This window comes from Cucurbita pepo, chromosome 7, assembly GCF_057944985.1.
Source record: "Cucurbita pepo subsp. pepo isolate OVF chromosome 7, ASM5794498v1, whole genome shotgun sequence".
In the NCBI taxonomy this organism is placed as follows: domain Eukaryota; kingdom Viridiplantae; phylum Streptophyta; class Magnoliopsida; order Cucurbitales; family Cucurbitaceae; genus Cucurbita; species Cucurbita pepo.
In genome coordinates this window covers 8,603,602-8,625,470 of record NC_141804.1, presented here as the reverse complement: position 1 = coordinate 8,625,470, position 21,869 = coordinate 8,603,602, and the positions used below count along the sequence as shown (strand labels likewise).

The 21,869-nt window shown below is 36.8% G+C and overlaps 3 protein-coding genes, 1 long non-coding RNA gene and 1 other non-coding gene across 5 annotated transcripts; 2 read left to right on the top strand and 3 right to left on the bottom strand.

Annotated features, from left to right (window-relative positions):
- LOC111798647 (Galactose mutarotase-like superfamily protein) lies at positions 1-7,797 on the top strand. The gene is made up of 9 exons (XM_023681924.2): positions 1-324; positions 920-994; positions 1,851-1,907; positions 1,994-2,154; positions 2,276-2,416; positions 5,535-5,637; positions 5,725-5,824; positions 6,693-6,943; positions 7,539-7,797. Exons 1-8 carry the CDS (start codon positions 205-207, stop codon positions 6,905-6,907), a joined length of 972 nt encoding a protein of 323 aa, XP_023537692.1. The 5' UTR covers positions 1-204; the 3' UTR covers positions 6,908-6,943; positions 7,539-7,797.
- A 726-nt stretch (positions 7,798-8,523) lies between these two features.
- Positions 8,524-8,595, bottom strand: TRNAE-UUC (transfer RNA glutamic acid (anticodon UUC)). Its single transcript has one exon. It is a non-coding gene; the product is annotated as a tRNA-Glu (tRNA).
- Positions 8,596-9,766: 1,171 nt separating this feature from the next.
- LOC111798034 (uncharacterized) lies at positions 9,767-11,920 on the bottom strand. The gene is made up of 3 exons (XM_023680985.2): positions 11,703-11,920; positions 11,421-11,606; positions 9,767-10,153 (listed from the first exon to the last, which is right to left on the bottom strand). The coding sequence occupies exons 1-3, from the start codon at positions 11,846-11,848 to the stop codon at positions 9,907-9,909; spliced, it is 579 nt and encodes a 192-aa protein (XP_023536753.1). The 5' UTR covers positions 11,849-11,920; the 3' UTR covers positions 9,767-9,906.
- A 2,235-nt stretch (positions 11,921-14,155) lies between these two features.
- Positions 14,156-15,124, bottom strand: LOC147792008 (uncharacterized). Its single transcript, XR_015421576.1, has 2 exons — positions 14,798-15,124; positions 14,156-14,667 (listed from the first exon to the last, which is right to left on the bottom strand). It is a non-coding gene; the product is annotated as an uncharacterized LOC147792008 (long non-coding RNA).
- A 3,423-nt stretch (positions 15,125-18,547) lies between these two features.
- Positions 18,548-19,445, top strand: LOC111799081 (transcription factor bHLH146). Its single transcript, XM_023682479.2, has one exon. It carries the CDS (start codon positions 18,727-18,729, stop codon positions 19,246-19,248), a length of 522 nt encoding a protein of 173 aa, XP_023538247.1. The 5' UTR covers positions 18,548-18,726; the 3' UTR covers positions 19,249-19,445.
- Positions 19,446-21,869: the final 2,424 nt, after the last annotated feature.

The following is a 21,869-nucleotide window of genomic DNA, read 5'->3' as shown; positions in this document are numbered from 1 at the left end:
AAAGGCAATCCGGAGAAAGGAGTTTCACGAGATTCCGAGATTTGCAGTGAGACTTGATGACGACTGTTATGTTCTCGAGTTTCTGATCAAAATGCCAACAATATAAATCAAGATTCGAGCTCAAGGCTATGGATTAACAGCCTCCGGCAGAGATTCTCGATCTGAAACACGAACAAGAATTCGAGCAACAAAAAGGGCTTCTAAATGAGCGGTGAAAAGCTTACGCCATCCTCCGGAGCTTCTTCCGGTTCTGTGGATGTTGTTAAGGGCATCAATGGCCTCGATAAAGTCGTCCTTCGCGATCCGCGTGGTAGCTCTGCTGAGGTATTGCTGTTGGATTTGAATGAATGATTGAGAAATGAGATGATTGCTTTAGGATTTTGGATTTTGGATTCGGGATTCGGGATTTCCTCCCCGCTTGTGTGTGTTGCTCAAATGTGGAGTTGATCTGATTTTAACTTAGGGTGTTCGTATTCTTTTAATTTATGCGAGTTCTGTCTCTTAGTTCGTGGATTTCTGTATTGAATTGTATTTTGTGATCTGTTCTTGTATTTATAGAATACATGTAAATTTGGATCCTACATCGGATGCTCGATTTTCATGCGTGACATTTCCGATCTCTGATTTTTATGTGCGTCAAAGATCTTAGATACTGTAATGAATTCTATAGCTTGACAAATTTTCTCCATTCAGAAGGGGGTGAGGGACTGCAGAGAAAACAATCTTGTGACTTTGAAAGTCCATAAACTCCTTTTAATTTATAAATCCTGCAATATTTATTACTCAATGAATTTGTTGTTTTTGCTTACCATTCTACTCAATTCCACAATTGTATGTTTCCATTTCGTTGCTCAGAGTTGAGCAGATTCCTTTTTTTTGTTTCGTTATTTGGCTACTGATTCATGTTTGTTCTATTCAGGTCTATTTATATGGGGCCCACGTGACATCTTGGAAGAATGACCATGGGGAAGAGCTGCTTTTTGTTAGTAACAAGGTGCTATTGAAATTTCTTCATGGGTTTTTTGGATCAACTAAATCGTTCTCATTTCTTTGATATGCTGCCTTCCTTGCATTTAAATTCGTCACTTTATGTGTAATGAAAGATATTTGGTAGTTGGGTGCTGATAAGGTATGCAATTACATAATAGAAGAATTCTTGGTTAGAACAATAGAAAGGATGAAACATAGTATAACATTCCTGGAGTGCCCTTCACAATCGATTCGTTTGTAATAGAAAGCTTTCAAGGGTAGCTCATCGGTTTGGTTGCTGTGTTCCCCCTCCCGGTAGGAGTTCAAGCCCCATCTTCCATTGCTTCTGTTTGTGGTGTAATGTAATATTTCCAAAAAACCTATACGTTTGTATCACTATGTTCTTTTGATTAACCTTGATTGGAGTTGTTACCTGGTGGTGGCCATCTCTTCCCCGGTCATTAGTTTGTGACTCGTTTGGGTTGTCGTTGAACACATTCTGTTTCGTATCAAAACAAATTGTTGAAGAGTTCAGACGTTCAAATTATTTGTATATTTTTCTATTCTAACTTTCTGAAAATCGTAAATATCATTGCCCTACACTACTTCTTATTAAACATATATCCTCGATACATTTCCAGGTATTTGTATGCTTATTTCTTATGATGTACAATTTATTCTTCTAAATTCATACAACTCTGTGAAAAATGAATTTGAAATTTTCTTTTAATTTGAAACCTGATTATTTTCTTGGCCATTGATATTGTTGTCCTCGAGCTTAAGGTTGTAGCTGTGCTTAATTTATCATTGACACTTACATTTCTTGTAATTTCAGGTTGCTTTATCAAAATTATTTAATGGAATTTATTGTTGCTGTGCAGGCCATTTTCAAACCTCCAAAACCAATTCGTGGAGGGATTCCAATTTGTTTTCCTCAAGTATGTGCTTCTTTGGAAATTTAATGCATGGAATGAATTTTATGTTGATTTCATCCTGTTACATGATAGTTATCCCTCCATTGCAGTTTTCAAATCTTGGTCCACTTGATGGACATGGATTTGCTAGAATCAGATTTTGGAGCATTGATAATAATCCACCTCCTCTTCAAACGAATACCTCCAGTATGACTTTTGTTGATCTAATCCTGAAGCCCTCTGAAGAGGATGCACGGGTTTGGCCACACAGGTAAAGGAACATGTTTACTTGCATTTATTTCCTGAAAATTCCATACAGGGTTCATGCAGCATTGCAATCACAAAAATTTCCACGCTTCTGTGAGTAATACTGTTCTTTTACTAAATTGTAGTTATGAGTACCGTCTGAGGGTAGCTCTAGGACCTGCTGGGGAGCTGTCATTGACATCACGTGTTAGGAATACCAATGCAGATGGAAAGCCTTTCTCATTCACATTTGCCTATCACACTTACTTTTCAGTATCAGACATAAGGTACTAGCAACTTGACCTAAGACTTGCTGGGTTCCAAATATTTATAAATTTTCGATGGGGTGCTCAGCTTTGATCTAAAACAGTCCAAAGAAGGTATAGTTATTGTATAAGGCATGCAAGACAGAGCCCATAACTGTGGTTTCTATCATCAAGATTTAGATAATCCCTACTCTTATATCATTTTTCAATCAAGTTGAAGCTTAATTCTTTTCTCCAGCACCCATACGGTTTTTATCATCAAAATTATGCAACTTTTGTTTTACTATAGTTTGATTGTTTTCCTTCATGCACAAGGCATATTTTGTATGCATTTCTCTGGTAAGAGATTTTTTTTTTAGGAACTCTTTTTTTTTTTTTTTTTTTTTTTTTTTTTTTTTTTTTTTTTTTTTTGTGGTGTTATGAGATATATTTGGTTAGAGAGAAATATGAGAAATTTTTGAGGATTCTTTTGCTATTGAACAAGTCTTTTTATAAAGCAATGCTTTGGATAAAATTTTGAGCATTCTCTTGCTATTGAACAAGTCTTTTTATAAAGTAATGCTTTGGATGTCTAGATGGTATACTCTTCCAAAGTCTTTGTGTAATTAGTCTTCTTTTCATAAACTAGTCAATTGGAGGGAAAGTATCTATGTTGGCTAGTTTGGAGGTTCGTCTTCCTCCCTTTTTGTTTTTTATTTTTTGGGTAATAATGATATGTTTTTTGTCCCAGAGAGAGAGAGAGAGAGAGAGAGAGAGAGAGTAACCTGACGTTGTAAGCTAGGACACCTACCTGAGTGAGAAATTTGACGTTGTGAACTAGGACAACTGCCTCAGTGAGAAACTTTACAACACTTGTGGTTTCTCTTTCCTTCTTTATCAATCAAATTGAAATAATCTGCAGAATTAGATTTACCTCTGAATATTGGTATAATATTAAGGAAGTACAAGTAACGAGTTTAAATTTTCTGTAATTTAAACTAGACTACTTCTATGAGGTCCTGAAGTTCCTTCATTTTCTAAATTAAAAATTTTGAGCAAGGTAACTCAGTAATGTGATTCATTTGAGCAAGGTAACTTAGTAAGGTGAATTGGAGGCACCTTTCTATTTGGAAGAGATTTGTAAGGTAGTCTTTGTCTCTATAATAGAGGTTAGGTGGCAAGCTTTGGATGACTTTATGATGGCTTTCCTTCAAGATAATTGAGATAGCTTGAAGAATGATTTGTGGAAGGTCTTTAGTGATCTCTATGAGAGAGGTACAATTGATTCCACATGAATAAAACTTCTAGTTTTTGGATTCCTAAGGAGCAAAAAGAAGGTTAGAGAGTTTCAACCAATTATCTTGGTTACGTTTTGATCTTTAAGATCATTACTGAGGTTTTATCTGATAGGTTGAATAAAGCTCTTCCTGCTATGGTTTCTATTTCTTGAGGGGCTTTTGTTGCATGAAGATAAATTTTGGATCAAATTCATTATTCTTAATGAGGTTGTTGAGGATTATATGCTAGGAAGGAGTCAATATCCTGATTAATTTCGAAAAAGTTTATAATCATGTGGATTGGGATTTTCTAGACAAGATGCTATGGAAAAAAATGCTCTTTTTTAAAATGGTGAGCTTGAATTTGGTTTGTATAAGAACGGTTGATTACTATATTATTGTTAATAGTAAGCTAAGGGGTAATATATTTGTTTCTAGAGGTCTAAGGTAGGAAGACCGTTCTTGTATAAGAATAGTTAAACCAAGGGGTAAAATGTTGCTCCTAGAGGATAGAAGTTTGAGGTAGGGAGACCACATTTCTTCTTTCCTCTTTTGGTTGGTGGTGAATGGATTTAGCATTTGATCTCTAGGGGAGTGGAGAAATGCGATATTGCATCTACAGTTTGCTGATGACACAATATTTATTTTGCTCTAGCAAGGATAATGTTGTTAATCGTAACTGTATTTTGTTTTTTCTTAATCCATTTATGGCCTTAAGATTAATAGAGGGAAGTACTTGGTCATTGGGTTGAATTATGATGATTCTAAGCTATTGGCGTGGGCCTATTTGGTAGGATGTGATGTGAGTAGCTTCACTTCTTTTCATTTGGGACTTCTCTTGGTCACAATCCCAAGAACTTGACGTTTTGGAATCTTGTATGTTGAAGATTTAAAAATGTCGTTCATCATTGAAAAAGTTGTTTTTGTCAAACTGAGGCTGATCGACTCTTATGACTTGTCCGGTCTGTTATGAATGGGTCTCGAAATTCCAATCCCTGCTTAAAGTCTTTGATTATGTTAGCTTGAGCTTGAAAAGTTCATGAGATTTTTTTGTTGGAAGTAGATGAGGAGAGTGGGGGTTCTCACTTGTTGAGGTGGGAGGTAGTGTCAAAATTAGTGGACCATGGGGTTTTGAGGATAGGAAACTTGAGATTGTACGATGAATCACCTTTAGCTAAGTGGTTGAGGAGTTTTCTCTTGGAGCCTGACCCTCTTTGACATAGGATTATTGTGAACAAGTATGGTTTCCATCCCTTCAATTATATTACTAGTGGTGGATTTAAAGGCACAGTTAGTAACCTCTGTACTACGATTTCGTTCGTTTTTCCTTTCTTCTCTTAGTTTATGAAATCCTTTATTGGGAATGTTAAGAACACAGTTTGGGAGGGAGTCCTTTGTAAATCCTTTCTCATTTGCATCGTTTATCCTTGACAAGGTTGCATTGAGTGGCATCTATCTTGCCTTCTATAGGTGTAGTTGTTTTTCCTTGCATTCTCTTGGTTTTGTGCATCCATGATCTAATAGGGAAATGTTTGATGTAGTGAATCTCATCTCTTTGTTAGGAGATTTTATGGTTTTGTTTGAGGTAAAGGGATATTTTCTTTTCGGCTCCTTGTTCTTCTGAAGGGTTTTCTTGTAATTATCTTTCCATCTTTTAAACTTTGCTTCCCTCAGGTCTCCTCTTTATTCCTCATTTTAGAAAGAAAGAGTTATTTTATTTTATTTTTTATTATTATTATTATTTTTTGTTTATGGTAAACCATCTACTGTTGCAGTTCATTTTCATTTATGGGCAGAATAAAATTTGAAAATTTGAAAATTTGTTGAGAGTAATTCAAAGTTCGTTTATCTTGTATCTAAGAGAGATAGTTGCCTATGGCCAGTGAAGTTCGGGTGGAAGGTCTGGAGACCTTGGACTATCTTGACAACTTGCAACATAGAGAGCGTTTTACTGAACAGGGGGATGCTTTAACTTTTGAATCAGAAGTGAGTTCAAGTACTGTATATCTCTTCTCATTCTCTCAGTCATTGCATTTTATTCAGACGTTCTCTTTTGTGTTTGGGTTCAATTAGGTGGACAAGATATATCTTAGCACTCCTACTAAGATAGCAATTCTGGATCATGAGAAGAAGAGGACTTTTGTGGTTCGAAAAGAAGGACTTCCAGATGCTGGTAAGAAATTCCCAAGTCTGTTTTATTTCTTTCTTTTCTTTTTCCTTTGTGATCACCAGAAAGGTTAGAGTCTGAGACGTACAATAGCCTCCCCACTTTTATCATCAGTCATAATTGGTTATTGATCCTTCTGTTGGCAACATGTTTGGGAACTACATGTAACGACCCAAGTCCATTGCTAGCAAATATTATCCTCTTTAGGCTTTTCCTTTTGAGCTTTCCCTCAAGGTTTTTAAAACGCGTCTGTTAGGGAGAAGTTTCCACACCCTTATAAAAAGTGTTTCGTTCTCCTCCCCAACCAATGTGGGGTCTCACAATCCATCCCCATTCAGGGCCCAACGTCCTCGCTAGCACTCATTCCCTTCTTCAATCGATGTGGGACCTCCCAAATCCACCCCCTGGGGCCCAGCGTCTTTGCTGGCACATCGCCTCGTGTCCACCACTTTCGGGACTCAGCCTCCTCATTGGCACATCACCCGGTGTTTGGCTTTGATACCATTTGTAACGGCCCAAGCCCACCGCTAGCAGATATTGTCCTCTTTGGGCTTTTCCTTTCGAGCTTCCCCTCAAGGTTTTTAAAACTCATTTGCTAGGGAGAGGTTTCCACACCTTTATAAAGAATGCTTCGTTCTCCTTCCCAACTGATGTGGGATCTCACACTCAAGATTTGAATTATGTCTTATTTTCTTTTGTAACCCTGATTTTCGTGGGATGCTTCCATCCCTTTTGAATATTTCATTTCTTCTACGATATAGTGTTTCTTTTTTGAAAAAAAAGATGGCTGGACAATTGAAGTGGTTTGGAATCCTTGGGATAAATAAGGAAGCAAAGGCAATAAATAGGTGACATAGTTATTTTACTGGTGCAGTGGTCTGGAATCCTTGGGATAAGAAAGCAAAGGCAATGGCTGACTTTGGAGATGAAGAGTACAAGTTCATGCTGTGTGTGGAGGCTGCTGCCATCGAAAAGCCTATTGCACTGAAACCTGGCGAAGAATGGAGAGGAAGACTCGAACTCTCTGCTGTTCCTTCAAGTTATTGTAGCGGGCAGCTCGATCCTCACAAAGTCCTCCACGGCATCTGAAAAACTTCATCATTCTGTTTTCCTGCTCATGTTCAGGTACCACTTTACTTCTCTTGGCTTTATCATGGCTGTTCATATTTTTCAGCTTGTCTATGCTCCATAGACAAGGTAAAGATAAGGGAACTAACCAACTGATTATTTGTGGTTAACATTGTTTAAAAAGGGTGGTACTAAGAATGATTTCCATATAATCATTTTAATGTTTCATTTTACACGTAAACTCGTTTCCTTATTATCAAAATATATTTTGAATCACTAAAAACGTATTCAAGAGTGATTCTGAATACAACAAAAGTGATTTGAACCATTTCAAAATCACTATAAAACATCCCCATAAACACGTTTGTGGACATTGCTTTGCTTGTTTAAGCAGAATCGAAAAGCTAATAGTTTCTAAGAGTTCTAAAGCCAAGTTTGGAAAGACGTTCGAGAAAAGATACTCTTTTCCGCTTTTATGGGGTAAAAGTACTTTTCATCAGTCATCTCAAACTCGGATTTAAGTAACTAACTAAACTCCTCTCGATAGTATCATTTGTAATGATGAAATCGAATCGATGAATTTAGTATTATGAACATTGAGTCTCCTTTTTTAGGTACAGTAATAATATTGGTGCATTGTTGTGTGTTGCAGGTGAATTGTTTGAAATAAGTAGTGGATATTGGCAACACAATCTGCCCTCTCTTGTTCTTATTTATTTTCCATATTTTGGATTGGAAGATGGATTTTGGAGGAGAGAGTAAAATAGAACTGTGTATGTGGCTTTTGTGTGGATGGCTATGGCCTCCTAAAATTCATATGAACATAAAAATTTTAGTATATTTTCTGGTAAATAACCATATTTACCATTACCATTTTGTTATAAATTCATGTTCTTTGTTTTCTTTCTTCATTTTTTACCTTCCAAATTAGTAATCTTATTATATATATAAAAATATCCTTATCATCGACAGTTTTGGATGAAAGCCGTTTGCCGTTAGTACTCTGTTTGAGAAACACTATTAATTTTTAATTGTTTTGAGAATATATTGAAATTTAAAAAGTTTTATTAACACATTTCAACATTTTTATAAAGTTCAAAATTATTCTTACTGTGAGTACTACTTATGAAAATTTTAAAACTAATATTAACAATTTTGATCTTTATAAAATTTTAAAATATACCTACCGTCAATATATAGATGAAAAATGGGTATATGAATGAAATCGAGACCATATTTGAATAAGGTCGATTCTGAAGATAGGATAATTGGGAAAGACTTAATCTTGAGTAATTCCGTTGTTCGTTTGGGTGAGGTTTAATAATGAAACTGACAACTTGATATCCTTCGAAACATAGTTCGACTTCAAAGGTCAATTTTGTTGCGAGCGATTTCTTGGATTCAATTCACATTGTACTTGAAGGCATCGTATAGGTAGCATACAATCCGTAGTAATAACGAAAATTGAAATATTCTTGGAGTTATGAGATTGAGTACAAAAGCAGCTTCTCTTCTAAATTTGTAGTAAATTCTCATGTCTTCATCAACTAAAAGAAATAATTGAATAATTTAACAATTCTGAATTATAGAAGAAAGAAAGTGCAAATAAAAATACGAAAAAAAAAAAGATAAAAAAGTTCCGTTGCCGGGAATCGAACCCGGGTCTCTTGGGTGAAAGCCAGATATCCTAACCGCTGGACGACAACGGATTTTGTTTACTGAATCTAAATTTTAATATTAAAATAGTATTTTAATAATAACGAAATTTTTTATCGTCCATCAGATTCTCTCTCTCTTTCTTTTTTAATAAAAAAGAACTATTAATTAAAGTTAACAAAAATTGTTTGCAAAAAATTAAAAATAGAACTAAATCTCCAAGTATGGCTAATATTATTGCTATGACTCGATTTTTTTAGGCTTCGATTCCGGACCAGGACTAAAAGATAAGACGAAAGCAATATAATTCCATAGTTCGAAAACCAAAATCCAAATAAAAAATAATACAAAATAGGTGTTGTTCTAGTTATTTATTGGGAACGAGATATAAAGTGAATACAAAAAACTATCCACAAAAAAATGCAAACTAATTAACACCTCGAATCGACACTCGTATGTGACAACGCAGCTTCTAAGCCCCTCCCTACCCAAACCGATATCTGAAGAAAAAAAAAAAGGTAAATATAAAAATATTCGGAAAGAAACCTACTTGTAGGCTCTTATTGCTTTCTTAACCCAATAAGTTATCATGTGTTTTTATTAGGGTCTAGGAATGTGAGATCCCACGTCAATTCGAGGGGGGAACAAAACATTCCTTATGAAGGTGTGGAAACCTCTCCTTGATGAATGCGTTTTAAAATTTTGAGGGTGTGGAAACCTCACCATTCGTGTCATGAGCCTTTACATGCGGCCACGTGCAAGTAACCACACGTGGTTGAGGAAGGTTAATCGCGTCCAGGGAATGACATGTGTGGAATTGGCACGTTTAGCTCCTAGGGTGTACGTTCGAGACTCCCCGAGTGCTAATTTTGTTTGATTTTCTAGTCGCGACACATGATGCATGCGAATTGACGATTCTAAAGTAGGTTGGGTCGTAGGTGCTAAACTAGGTCGTACATTGGTTCTCGAGTTGTGCAAGCGGGTCGATCGAGTTAGTGGTTCGGGGCTGCTACTAGCGTTGTGACGTGTTAAGCGTCTCCCAACTTGACACGTGTCCTTGCTAGCAACGACGTGCCCCTCCTCCTCTCTACTAACACATGTCATCGTCTGGTTCGCTTCCTTCGACTGCATTCAAACATTTTCCAAAATCAGATCACATTTTCTTCTTAATTTCTTTGAATTTCCATATTATTTCAGTACAAAAAAAAAAAAAAAAAAGTCATGTAAATAACTATACATTTTATACATTATGCTTTGTGAATACAAAAAGTTTATCCACATAAAAATACATTATGTGACAATTTTTACCAACAAAAAGTATATCTCCCCACCAAAAACCTAAAGTTCATAAGATCTTGGCAGCATTAATAATCATCATCATCATCTTCTCCTCTTCCTCCAAGGAACCTTCTCACAAAAGCTGCAACAGTTCCAAGAAAAATGAAGAGCACAAGAACATCAAAACCTCCTCCAATGCCTACAGCTACACTTGGGGTTGGTGCAAAGAACGAAAATGGTGACCATCCCCATCCTCCTCCATAGTATGGCACACCATAACCATACCCACCTACTAGAGGAGGCGCTACTCTTGGGTTTATGTAGATATTTGTCCTGTCGAATCAAACAGATAACATAGATTTGAAGCATGATCAGAAACGACCCATTGTATTTAAATAATATTTTTAACCACTTAAGAAGTCATTTCAAACATACTCTTATTCACTCAAAAGTGCCATTTATAGTAATGGCCTAAACGGTTTAAGGATATCTTTCAAGCTTTTCAAGCTCTAAGTTCTTAGAGTGTTGTAGCGGAAGCCTTGTCCAAAAGTTAGCAAGGTGTGGACAATGAGTATAGCATAAGAAGCAATATCATAAACGATATGATACAGGAGTCTTTTTAAGCACTTAAGAAGTCATTTCAAACACACTTTTACTCACTCAAAAGTGACTTTATAGTAAAGGCTTAAACGGTTTAAAGATACTTCAAGCTTCTAAAGCTCAAGCTCTAAGTTCTTAGAGTATTGTAGCGGAAGCCTTTTCCAAAAGTTCGTAAGGTGTAACAATGAGTATAGCATAAGAAGTAAGATCAGAAACAAGCGGTTATATTTAAAAATGTCTTTTTAAACACTTAAAGAAGTCATTTCAAACACACTCTTATTCACCCAATAGTGGCCTTTAATAAGGGGCGTAAACCGTTTAGAGATATCTTTCAAACTTCTAAAGTTCAAACTCTAACTCCTTAGAGTTGACCTTCGGGGAGCCGAAAACTTTTCCAGAAGTTAATAAGGTGTGGACAATAATTATAGCATAAGAAGCGAGCCTTTCATAGCTAATACGGTTTGAACTAATCTAGACACATGTAAACATGAATAGTTGGGATACATGAATAATTTGATACATTAATGTATTCAAACATTGGTGAAAGCTCACATGTATTGATAGTCGATATTGACGTCTTTTGACGTATTTTCCTACTAGTATAAATAGGTATAAGATTTGACCTTCGTAGTAGTAGTCGAGCAAAATGAAGTAATTTTCAAAAAAATACACGTTTTTGTTTCTTCTAAATCGTGGAAGTATGAGAACAATTTTGTTCTCTCATCTCTTGACTTTATCGTGAAGGTCTACTTAAACTATAGAATTCATCCTATTTTAGTCTTTAAACTTTTAGCTATTCAAATTTAGTTCACACCCGATTCTTAGTTAACTTTTCTAGAAATCTCATGATTATAATTTGTAGTTTCAATGTAGTCTCAATCATTTGTGTAATAGTTTCATAAATTTCAGTTCATATACTGTTCTACAGAGCATCAAAGTTCAAGCCAATCATCAACTCAACTAACAAAATTCAAAGCAAATTACTAGCAATCTTTCATACCTGGAATTGTTATTGATTCTCGGCGACGAAGACCGGGGAGCCGCCGACCGGAACGCCTGGCCGCCGACTCGGCCACCGGTCTTAGCGGCGGACGCATCATGAACCGATCCCAATGACAAAACCCCAGCCGCCAGAGTAACAATCGCAAGCTTCGCTAGTCGATTCTCATTTCCCCTCTCTAATCCACTACACATTAAAAAACCAGAAATCGATTCAATCAATCAATCAATCAGAAACCTAAATGACTCAAAAACTGAAACGAAATCGCGGAATCGAACTTACTTAGGATCATCGGCGGGAGGAGGAAGTTTAGAGGCGATTATAGGATGGAAAGAATGGAGGATGTTGTTGGACCGGCGAGGGGTGGGGGCGGAGGAGAAGGAGAGGGTGGTGGAGAGAAAGCTGAGCTGCGATGAGGCCAACGACATGGTGAGGGGAAGATTGGAGTGTACTTCAATGGAGGAACGGAGAAGAAGGGATTTGTTTGTGTTGGTGAGGGGTTTTGGGATTTGAGAATGGGATTTTCGTGACTGTGAGGTTTCCACGTGGAAGGATTTCAGCTTCTCATTCGCAGTTTCAAGATTTTTGAACAGTCACGTCCTAGTCATCCCTATAAGTATTATATGCCCGCGAACCCATCCCATTAGTTTATATAGTACCCAAGGTTGGGTGCGCAACCCTACCCGCATGATCAATGCCCAATTGCCGGATGGATCGACCGTGTAGAGTAATTCAAGCGAACTATCAAGTCACATGTCTCTGACCAACCTCACGCCTAACTCAACGGTATCGTATCAGAGTGGAAAGGAAAGTGAAAGCTCTGCAAACACTGTTGCAGATACTATCGGCCTAAAGGGTTACCTTTGTCTTTTAGGGCTGTTGTGGTGGTCGTCTAGGTCTCCAGGGTGGTTTAGTGGTCTTGATATGAATTCACATATCCAAGTTTCTTAAGTCTAGATCGGTGAAGAGTACTAGCAACCACATCCTCTATCGTCTCTTACAATTCTAATGTGCTTAGTCTACTGGGGGTGTTCCATTCTAGATCATAGTTAAGCCAAATTAACGCCCTCACCCTAGTCCTAATCTATTTTTACTACTAATTTGCTACTGGGAGATTCACGCATTCAATCACCTAAAGTTAATGTATAGTAAATCATGCATTCAGTCACACGTGCTCAACGATGTGATATCATCCATCAAGCACCCAGAGCGCAGATACACAAATTTTCATCCTTTGTTTTAGCACGATTATGTATAAACAGTAGAAAAATTGTCCATTACGTCATGCAAAGATTAATCGAGTTATGCTAATAACAAGAGTGACTAATCTCATACTTATCCAATCGTGTTGGGCTCGGGTCATACCAAATCTATCTACATAAAGTTTGGTTTTACTAGCATGCATGCATATCCGAGTGACCCCTACAAGTATTACTTCCTAAAATCCATGTGGTTACTTTCAAGATTGTCATGTACCTTCTCGAGCTAGGTTTTCCTCGTATTAGGATCTCTAAAATTTTTGAAATTTCTCTGATATGTCTTAATTGATGTAAAATTAGAGTTAGCATTAACACTGGGGTGAAATCTGATAAACGAAGGTCGAATGGAGCAAAATAGAGTCAATCACACGCTCACGCGCGTGGAGGGTTCCCCATGCACGAGTACGTCACGTGCCTAAGGAGGGATATGTGCGTTGTGTTAGTGCCTCGTGGCGATCAACGATTGGCTCTTCTAGCTCCAACAACCTATGTTCAAACCTAGAGGTGTTTTCCTTCCAAGTATGTCGTCACGACGTGGCGTGATTAGACGGGTCACGAGTTATGGGTTGGTCGATTGCGGATCTTGGATCGGGTCACTTACAAGTCCCCGCTTTCCAACTAGACGTAGGCACACCTCATGCAGTAGCCTAGCCATTCTTCCTCCCCCATTAGGAGACATATTTCATCACCGATGCCCAACACGTGTCCTCTTCTGACAACTGCACACATCTCCCTTCTTTGGTCTGAATCAACTCCGACTTCCTTCACAAAACTTACTTGAAATTCCTCTAAAAAACAACATACTAAGAAATCATAATCTAATTCTAAAGAAAATTTTGGAACTAAGAGAAAGTCGAAACAAAGAACCTAAAATTCATACCTATTGTTCTTCCTCGATTCTGGATGAAATTGAGTGATTCAAAAGCTCAAAATGGATATCCTCAATCTTGATCAACTTTAGAGATGAGACTTTTCGCTCGGCAGATCCACGACTCTAGAAAATGGTGAACCTCTATCTCCAAATCTAGAGTGGGTCCGAGAGCAACTAGAGAATAGTTGGAACTTCGAGGCACCCAGAGCCTCAGATAGTAGTAGAGACAAGGCCTGAACTTCCTATAACCTAGAGTTAAGCTGGTGGATACCTATTAGGTTAAGGATGCAGTCAGAGCTTACAAGTAGGTTGCTTACTGAGTATTTTTATACTATCTCTTTCTCATTTCTTTTTTAGGTGCTTGTCGACTATCGGTCGAGGTGGGAAGCGTTTGAAAGCTACACGGTTTCAAATGAGAACATTTCAAAGCCTCAGTCTATTTTCATATTTTGAGTAATTTGAATTTCATTTTGTAAATGTATCAAAAACTCGATTTTCCATTCGTAGTAATTGAACAACATTGTCTTATAATTAGATTTTACCTTTTATTATTATTATTATTTTTTTTGTTTTGTCTTTTTAGTCATAGTTCAAGTTTTGAAACCTCAAAAATCGGGTCGTGACACTATTTTACATATCAAACATCATAACATCACAAAATATGACGTGGACAGGTGTCACAAGATACGTGCATTCATACAGCATAAAAGTCGTTCAAACAAGCCTGTAAGCATCCAACATAGAACCATTTACTTGGTTGGCGTGAGCCGAAAGCACTATGCTCCCGTAATACTAGCTTAAAACTGCTCCTTTAAATTGAATTCCACATCCCGAGTTTTACAATTACAACTTATAATTCTATTATAGAAATCGGCTCACCTGATTAACATTAAATAGTCTAATTTTAAACGCCTCTGAAAGTGTCAAAAACAGCTCCGAAAGTATTTGACCCGAGCTGAATCAGACAAGAGGCTGAGCTGGAGCCATCAAAACATGAATTCTCCGACCGGCTCGTGAGATGAAACGAAACACTAGTGGTGCTCTCTCTTGCTCACTCTCATCCATGTGCATTATTGAGAGTGGAGACCACTAGGCGAATGATGCATGGCAATTACCACTTCATAAATTCCCACATAGAACAACGACAAAAAAAACGACAGTGAGGCAACTTTAGATCTAAGGCTAACTAAATGAAATTGAAATCCTACTCAAACCAAAATGGAAAATTAAAGGGAGATTGAACTTACCCAAGTCGAGTCATGGCGGTCGAACGACGAGGAAATAGTGACGAGGGGCGGAGAAATCAAATGACACGAGCGTAGGACATAGCAAGTGGAGAGATCCACGAAGGAGATGAGCTAAGAAGCTAATCAGTCGACACAATGAAGTTGATATTAGAACTAGACACGAATAGTGGAGCTGAAACATGAACGGATGGCAACCTTCATGTTGGTGATGTGAGAGCGTATGTTGATGATGCAAGCGAAGTCGGAGGCTAAAAGTGATATGAAGATGGAAGCAACTAAGGCTCTCCCTCAAAACATGCGTGTCGTTTGACTTTTACACCGTAGTTGTCAAATTGTGGACCAAATTTACTAATTTAATTAGGAAGATGGTTGGGCTTCCCCCTCAAGAGTTTAAATGGTGTTTCGTTCTCCTCCCAACCAACGTGGGATATCACAATCCCCACCCCCTTCAAGGCCCAACGTACTTACTTGCATACCGCCTCATGTCCACCCCCTTCAGGGAACAACCTCCCCTCAAGTTGTTCTGTACACGTAACAAAAGGCTTTCCCTTTCGGGCTTCCCCTCAAGGCTGAACAACCTCCCCCCAAGTTGTTCTGTACACGTAACAAAAGGCTTTCCCTTTCGGGCTTCCCCTCAAGGCTTTAAAACGCGTCTTTCAGAGTTACATAGCGGAATAGTGCTCATGCCCTTCCGAGCTTCCTCTCAAGGTCTTTGGGCTTTCTCTTATGGACTTTCCCATTATGGGTCTGCTAGGGAAAGGTTTCCACACCCTTGTAAATGGTGTGGTGGGTTTTCACACGCTTATAAATGGTGTTTCGTTCTCCTCCCCAACCAATGTGGGATATCACATGTTCTTTCTATTTCAATTGTTTGTTTTGACAATTTCGATCATGGGTCACACCCAACAAACTTAAATAAGTGAAATAATTCACTTAAATCGATGTCGTCATCCCAGACATTCTCACACGATCTCGATATACAGATCTAGTAAACATGCAGGCATGCGAACGCCAAGTCATGGAGATTCTTAATCGTGATTCCGTGCAAACAAACCGCGTCGAAAGGAGACGAACAACCATCACTTGGATGGGCCAAACCATATATTAAATAGGGGTTAAAATTGAATGCAGCTGGTGAGATGTAACATTATAGCAATGAAGTGTGTGTGTGTGTGTGTGAGTGTACGAGCTTTATTCACTCAGCACATGCAGCTCTCTGTTAGCCCTAAATCATTGAAAGATTTTGTTTCCTCTCTTGGCTCTTCCCTTGAGGTCCCAAGTGGAAGACATCGAGATATTTTGGAGCTTCCCCATTTTAATTGTCAAATGGTTCTAAGCCACACTTGCTAGGCCATCATGGCCTGCCCTAGCTCTTCTAACACATTCAAGAATATGGGGTATATACATATGTGGTGGGATTTGGGTATTGGCCTCCAAATTTGGATATCGAGTTGAAGCGTCCAAAGTAATGAAGTAACGTACTCTCTTTGTTCACTACGAGATACCCAATGTAGCTGTTATGGATAACGATCTTCTTCTTTGATTCGATGTTTAAATAGTTCAAAAAAACAAATAAAATCATAGTTCCTTGGGGGAATTTGAGCAAAATTCAATTGATGATTAGGTTTGATTCTTCTCGTATAAATTATCCAAAAAAATGAAAAACATTGAGACTTAAAGCTACATATAGTAAGACTTTTTCTTTCGGGATTTCCTAAGAGTATAAAACACATTAGGGAAAGAGGTTTCTGCACCCTTATAAAGAATGTTTTGTTCTCCTCTCCAACCGATGTGGGACCTCACAATCCACTTCTTGGGTGGCCAGTGTTCTTTGTTGGCATGCCTGGTGTCTAGCTCTGATATCATTTGTAACAGCCGAAGTCCACCGCTAGCAGATATTGTCTTTTTTTACGTTTTCTCAAGGTTTTAAAAACACAACTATTACGGAAAGATTTCCACACCCTTATAAGAAATGTTTCGTTCTACTCTTCCACCGATGTAGGACCTCACAATAATTATCATATTTATGTTGCAAATTTTTTTATAGAGAAGTTCGTACTTGCTGGGGTTTCCCCCTATAGTTGGTTAAGAATTGCTCATGGAATTGAAAATTAATGTAAAAATCTAATAATTATCAAACGAGATCTGATTTTTTATACTTTTTTCAAACATAGATATGAACGTTACAAAAACAAACATATTTTTATTCAAAAGCTAAAAACTAAAAACTAAATCTTTACGATCAATCTCAAGTCATTTTTTCTTCACATATCTTAGAAATCTCCTCACATGTTGGATTGCAAAGAAAGAAAAACGACGAACAAAAGCCAAAAGCATAAGGACAAAATCGGTATTCAAACAAACCCGAAACCGGGACCAAACCCTTTTACAAAAGGGCGATTAAGGACAAACAAATAAGTCCACAAAACGAAGCATAGTGAAAGAGTTTGAGAGATACATATTGTGGTCATAAAAGGAGGTGGGAAATAGCAGAATGAGCTGTGTTTGATTTGAAATGAGAGAGAAATAAAGAGTAAATAAAGAAGAGCTATAAAGGGGCTTAGAATGAATTGATGATATATAGAGAAGCTGCAAGAGAAGAGTCATGTGAAGGCATTTAAAGTGGGGTTTGGGTGTTCTTTGTTTGTTTATGCACATGGATAAAGGGACCCTCTTCAGGTAGCCATGCATGTGACGCCATGTGAACCCTTTCAAAAGAAAAAATAAAAAATCTCTCTCTTACTCCGAATTCTATCATGTGTGTTTAAGAGCTCGGATGTTTAGTTTCGGGGTATTTCTTTTTAACATTAACGTGTTTGGTTTAACAAAATGCGAGAGGGAGGGTCGGGGTATGAGGATTTGAACTTCTGTTCTTGAGAAAATGAGTACATGTTAATTATCGTTGAGTTATGATTGGTTTAATAAGAAACCTGAACGTTTTACAAGTAAATAACGAAATGGGGTTGATGTTTTTAGTACAACAAATTTAGGGTACGAGGATTTAAACCTCTGCTCTTAAGAAAAGAAGTACATGTCAATTATCGTTGAATTATGCTTGCTAACAAGAAACCTGAACGTTTAACAAGTAAATAACGAAATGGGGTCGATTTTTTTTAGTACAACAAACGTGGGGTACGAGGATTTATACCGCTGCTCTTAAGAAAAGAAGTACGTGTCAATTATTGTTGAGTTATGCTTGTTTTAAGAAGAAACCTAAACGTTTAACAAGCAAATAACCAAACAAGGTCGGTTTTCTTTAGTACAACAAATTTAGGGTATCGGGATTTGAACCTTTGCTCTTAAGAAAAGGAGTACATGTCAATTATCGTTGAGTTATACTTGCTTTAATAAGAAACCTAAACGTTTAACAAGCAAACAACGAAACGGGGTCGGTTTTCTTTAGTACAACAAATGTGGGGCACAGGGATTTGAACCTCTTCTCTTAAGAAAAAAAGTACATGTCAATTATCGTTGAGTTATGTTTACTTTAACAAGAAACATATTAGGTCAAATGATACACAATTAGGGTATCATACGAACATTAAACTGGAACTGAACTACATGTCAATTATCGTTGAGTTATGCTTATATTAACAAGAACCGTATCAGGTTAAACGATACACAATTAAGGTATCATACGAACATTAAATAGAAGCTGATAGATTAGTAAATTAGTCGTCTCGACCATTATCAAAAACCCTTTATTTTGGGATAAGATATTTCACTTTTCCAACTATATCAACCACCACTCTTTCCCTTTTGTTTGAAATTCTCTCTCAACTCTCCTCTATGCTTCATTTCTTTCCTACATAAAAGGACACTTTCCCTTTGCTTTTCATCTTCAAAACCCACCAATTTCCTCTCTTCCAACACCCATTTCTTCATCAAATTCCAACCCATTTCAACCTAAATTCTTCAAAATCTTTGATATGGGAAGGCAAATTTTGAGAAAAAGAAAAAGGGTTCTTTCCCTTGAACCAAACAAACTTGCATACACCATGTTTGCAAGAAACTATGTCAAATATTTGATGACATCTTTACCCAAAATCTCTCATCATCATCAACAACATCAAGAACAAAATTTTCAGAAGCTTGTGAAGTTTGAGGTTGACATGGCAATGGCTCAATCAGCAACCGAGTTTTCATGGGGCAATGCTCTTAAAAAGAAGCTTCTTCAAAGAGAAGATGGCAATGGGAGTAATGGGTTTGGTTTCTCTCTCCAAACGGTGAAATTTTCTCAAGAAAATTTAGAGAGAGAACACGAAGAACACGAAGAACGCAAAGAACCAAAGATAGAAAATGGGCTGATGAAGCTGAGAAAAATCGTCCCAGGTGGTTCAAATGGAGAATTGGAAGAAGATGATTTGTTCAAACAAACTGAGAGTTATATAAAATGTCTTGAGTTGCAGGTCAATGTTCTTAGATGTTTGGTTGATACAAACACAAATTAATTTTCCTTTTTTTTTTTTTTCTCAATTTTTTCTTGTTAATTTCTATGTGGAAAAGAAAGAACATATATATATATATATGAATTTTCAGTTAATTTATTTTTGTTGAAAATTTTAATTTAATTTAATTTTGAATCTCAAAATCGAGCGAAAGAAAGCAGATGAAATGGAAATAATTCTCGTACTACTGTTGCTATTCAGTTCTTTTCTTCATATATACACAAACAGATAAAATTTCATTATCTACGTGGATCGTATATCTATTTCGAGAAGTTTACTCGACAGTTCAATAAATTTTTGTTCCAAGAAGTTTATTCGATAGTTCAATAGATTTTTGTTTTTTTTTTTTTTAACTCTCCCGAGCAATAGGCTCAGGTCCTTCTCAAGATTTTAACCTAATGTAATAAAAAAATTATGTCTTTCATATTTGAATTTTGTATTATAATCTTGAAACCCAAAGAATAAAAATAGGATTTTTTAAAAAATTTTGACTATTTTTTTTAAATATTAAAATAATAATAATAATAAAGGGATGAGACTTTAATTAAATGTTTTAGAAATGTTGTATCATTAATTAAAATTCTTTTGTTGGATTTCGTTGACTTTTCAACCATGATTCTTGGAAGTTTAAGGAGAAAAGTCAACCCCTTTGAGAATTGTATAAAGAATTTGTGTGGTTGGATTCTGTTGTCTATGTCAAAGACTGACCAATCACACCAAAGTCAATCTAAACAAATAATATAATATTCAAAAGATTAGGGACATTTTCTTTTTCATAAATCAACTTTTTATAAAAGAGCCAAATACTTCCATTTTAAATATTATAAAAATAAATTCAATTTCCAAACTATATATATATATATAGACGGATTTAGCATCGTATATGATCATCTGTAAAATATTAATCTTCTCAATTAATGGATTTATAAAAAAAAATTAAATACTTCATGGTCTAGTTTTATACAAACTCATGGTATATGATACTTCCACTCACATGTCTCCACGTGAACGATAAATTGCAAAGTAGTTTGTATCAATAGTGTTATTAGGATAAGATGGTCTTTGTCCATATACTATAGACTTTTTAGATTATTACTTGAACATGTTTTAAAAAGCAATTTCGCACAACTTTTATGAAGAAACCTGAAGGAGAAACGGACTGGAAGCCCAAGTTCTGAACGATTATCAATAATGGTAAGTTACGAGTTTTTAACCAAATTTGAACACGTTTATTTCCTTCCATAGCTAACGAAATTAAATGGTGTTGGAACCAAGTTGAATCGAGTTGGGTAAAAAAGTTGCAAGTATAAAGAAAAAAAATTTAGTGAAACCGCGATGAATTCGAGAAAAGATAAAAGGATTGAAAATTTGTCTGCTGAAGCGATTCACCCATCGATTGAATCCGCGACCTTGAGGAAAGGAAATGACACATGTCAAGCAAGGACGGAGGACACACCGTGGTTGAGGAAAAAATCGAGGAAATTCGTGAAAAAAAAACAAAGCATGTCACACATTAAGTGCAAGTACCCAACTAGAAGCGTGTGACATACTCACGTGTGGTGGAGTGTGACCGTGCGTGCGAGCCTCTTTTTCACCCGTTTCAACTCTTGCTTTACTAAATTTAATTGAACTTGAATTAGGATGAGTTGTTATGATCTATGCTCTAGGTGATTAATGGAATGTTATCTCCCCGTTGAACTTGCATAAATGTTTAGATAATGTTTATGTGCTGTAGGTGATTGATAGGATTATCCCCCTAACAAAATATGTATCAACGTATCAAGATATAAGTAGGCTGCTTATGGAGTATTTTTATACTCAGCCCATTCTAGATTTCTTGTAAAAGCCTGATCCACCGCTAGCAGATATTGTCCTCTTTGGGCTTTCCCTTTCGTGTTTCCCCTCAAGGCTTTAAAACGCGTCTGTTAGGGGAAGGTCTCCACGCCCTTATAAATAGTGGTTTGTTCTCCTCCCCAACCAATGTAGGACATCACAATTCACCCCCCTTTGGGGCCCAACGTCCTTATTGACACACTGCCTCGTGTCTACCCCCTTCGGGGAACAGCGAGAAGACTGACACATCGTCCGATGTCTGGCTCTGTTACCATTTGTTGTGATGTCCCACATTGGTTGGGGAGGAGAACAAACCACCATTTATAAGGGTGTGGAAACCTTCCACTAGCAGACGCGTTTTAAAGCCTTGAGGGGAAACCCGAAAGAAAAGCCCAAAGAGGGCAATATTTGTTATCAGGAGTTGCCTATCGGTCAATAAGAATTACAAAAAAATACATATTTTACTATTTATTTTACTTACTAAATATTCAAAATGAGAATCAATCTAAATTAAATGTGAAGTTTATTAGGAAAGTAGAAATAAAGAATAATAAGAAAATAAATTTGAGAATAAGAACAACATACCTTTCCCTTTCTAAATCCTTACATCCCAAAAATTATAAATTTCATTTTTTTTTTTCTAAAATCTATGAACTCTTACCGATATTAATAATGTTGTGAGATCCCACAACAATTGCAGAGAGGAACGAAACATTTCTGAAAAGAGTGTAGAAACATTTCCTTAGCAGACGCGTTTTAAAACGGTGAGTCTGACGGCGATACGTAACAGG

Bases quoted from the DNA above. Each gene is read 5' to 3' on its own strand.
- LOC111798647 (XM_023681924.2), top strand. From the start codon at position 205: ATGAGCGGTGAAAAGCTTACGCCATCCTCCGGAGCTTCTTCCGGTTCT. The intron at 995-1,850 runs GTGCTATTGAAA...GTTGCTGTGCAG, and splicing joins TGCTTTTTGTTAGTAACAAG to GCCATTTTCAAACCTCCAAA. The intron at 2,417-5,534 runs GTACTAGCAACT...GCCTATGGCCAG, and splicing joins TTTTCAGTATCAGACATAAG to TGAAGTTCGGGTGGAAGGTC.
- LOC111799081 (XM_023682479.2), top strand. From the start codon at position 18,727: ATGGGAAGGCAAATTTTGAGAAAAAGAAAAAGGGTTCTTTCCCTTGAA.
- LOC111798034 (XM_023680985.2), bottom strand. From the start codon at position 11,848: ATGTCGTTGGCCTCATCGCAGCTCAGCTTTCTCTCCACCACCCTCTCC. The intron at 11,607-11,702 runs GTAAGTTCGATT...TTTAATGTGTAG, and splicing joins CCTCCCGCCGATGATCCTAA to TGGATTAGAGAGGGGAAATG. The intron at 10,154-11,420 runs GTATGAAAGATT...TTGATTCGACAG, and splicing joins AGAATCAATAACAATTCCAG to GACAAATATCTACATAAACC.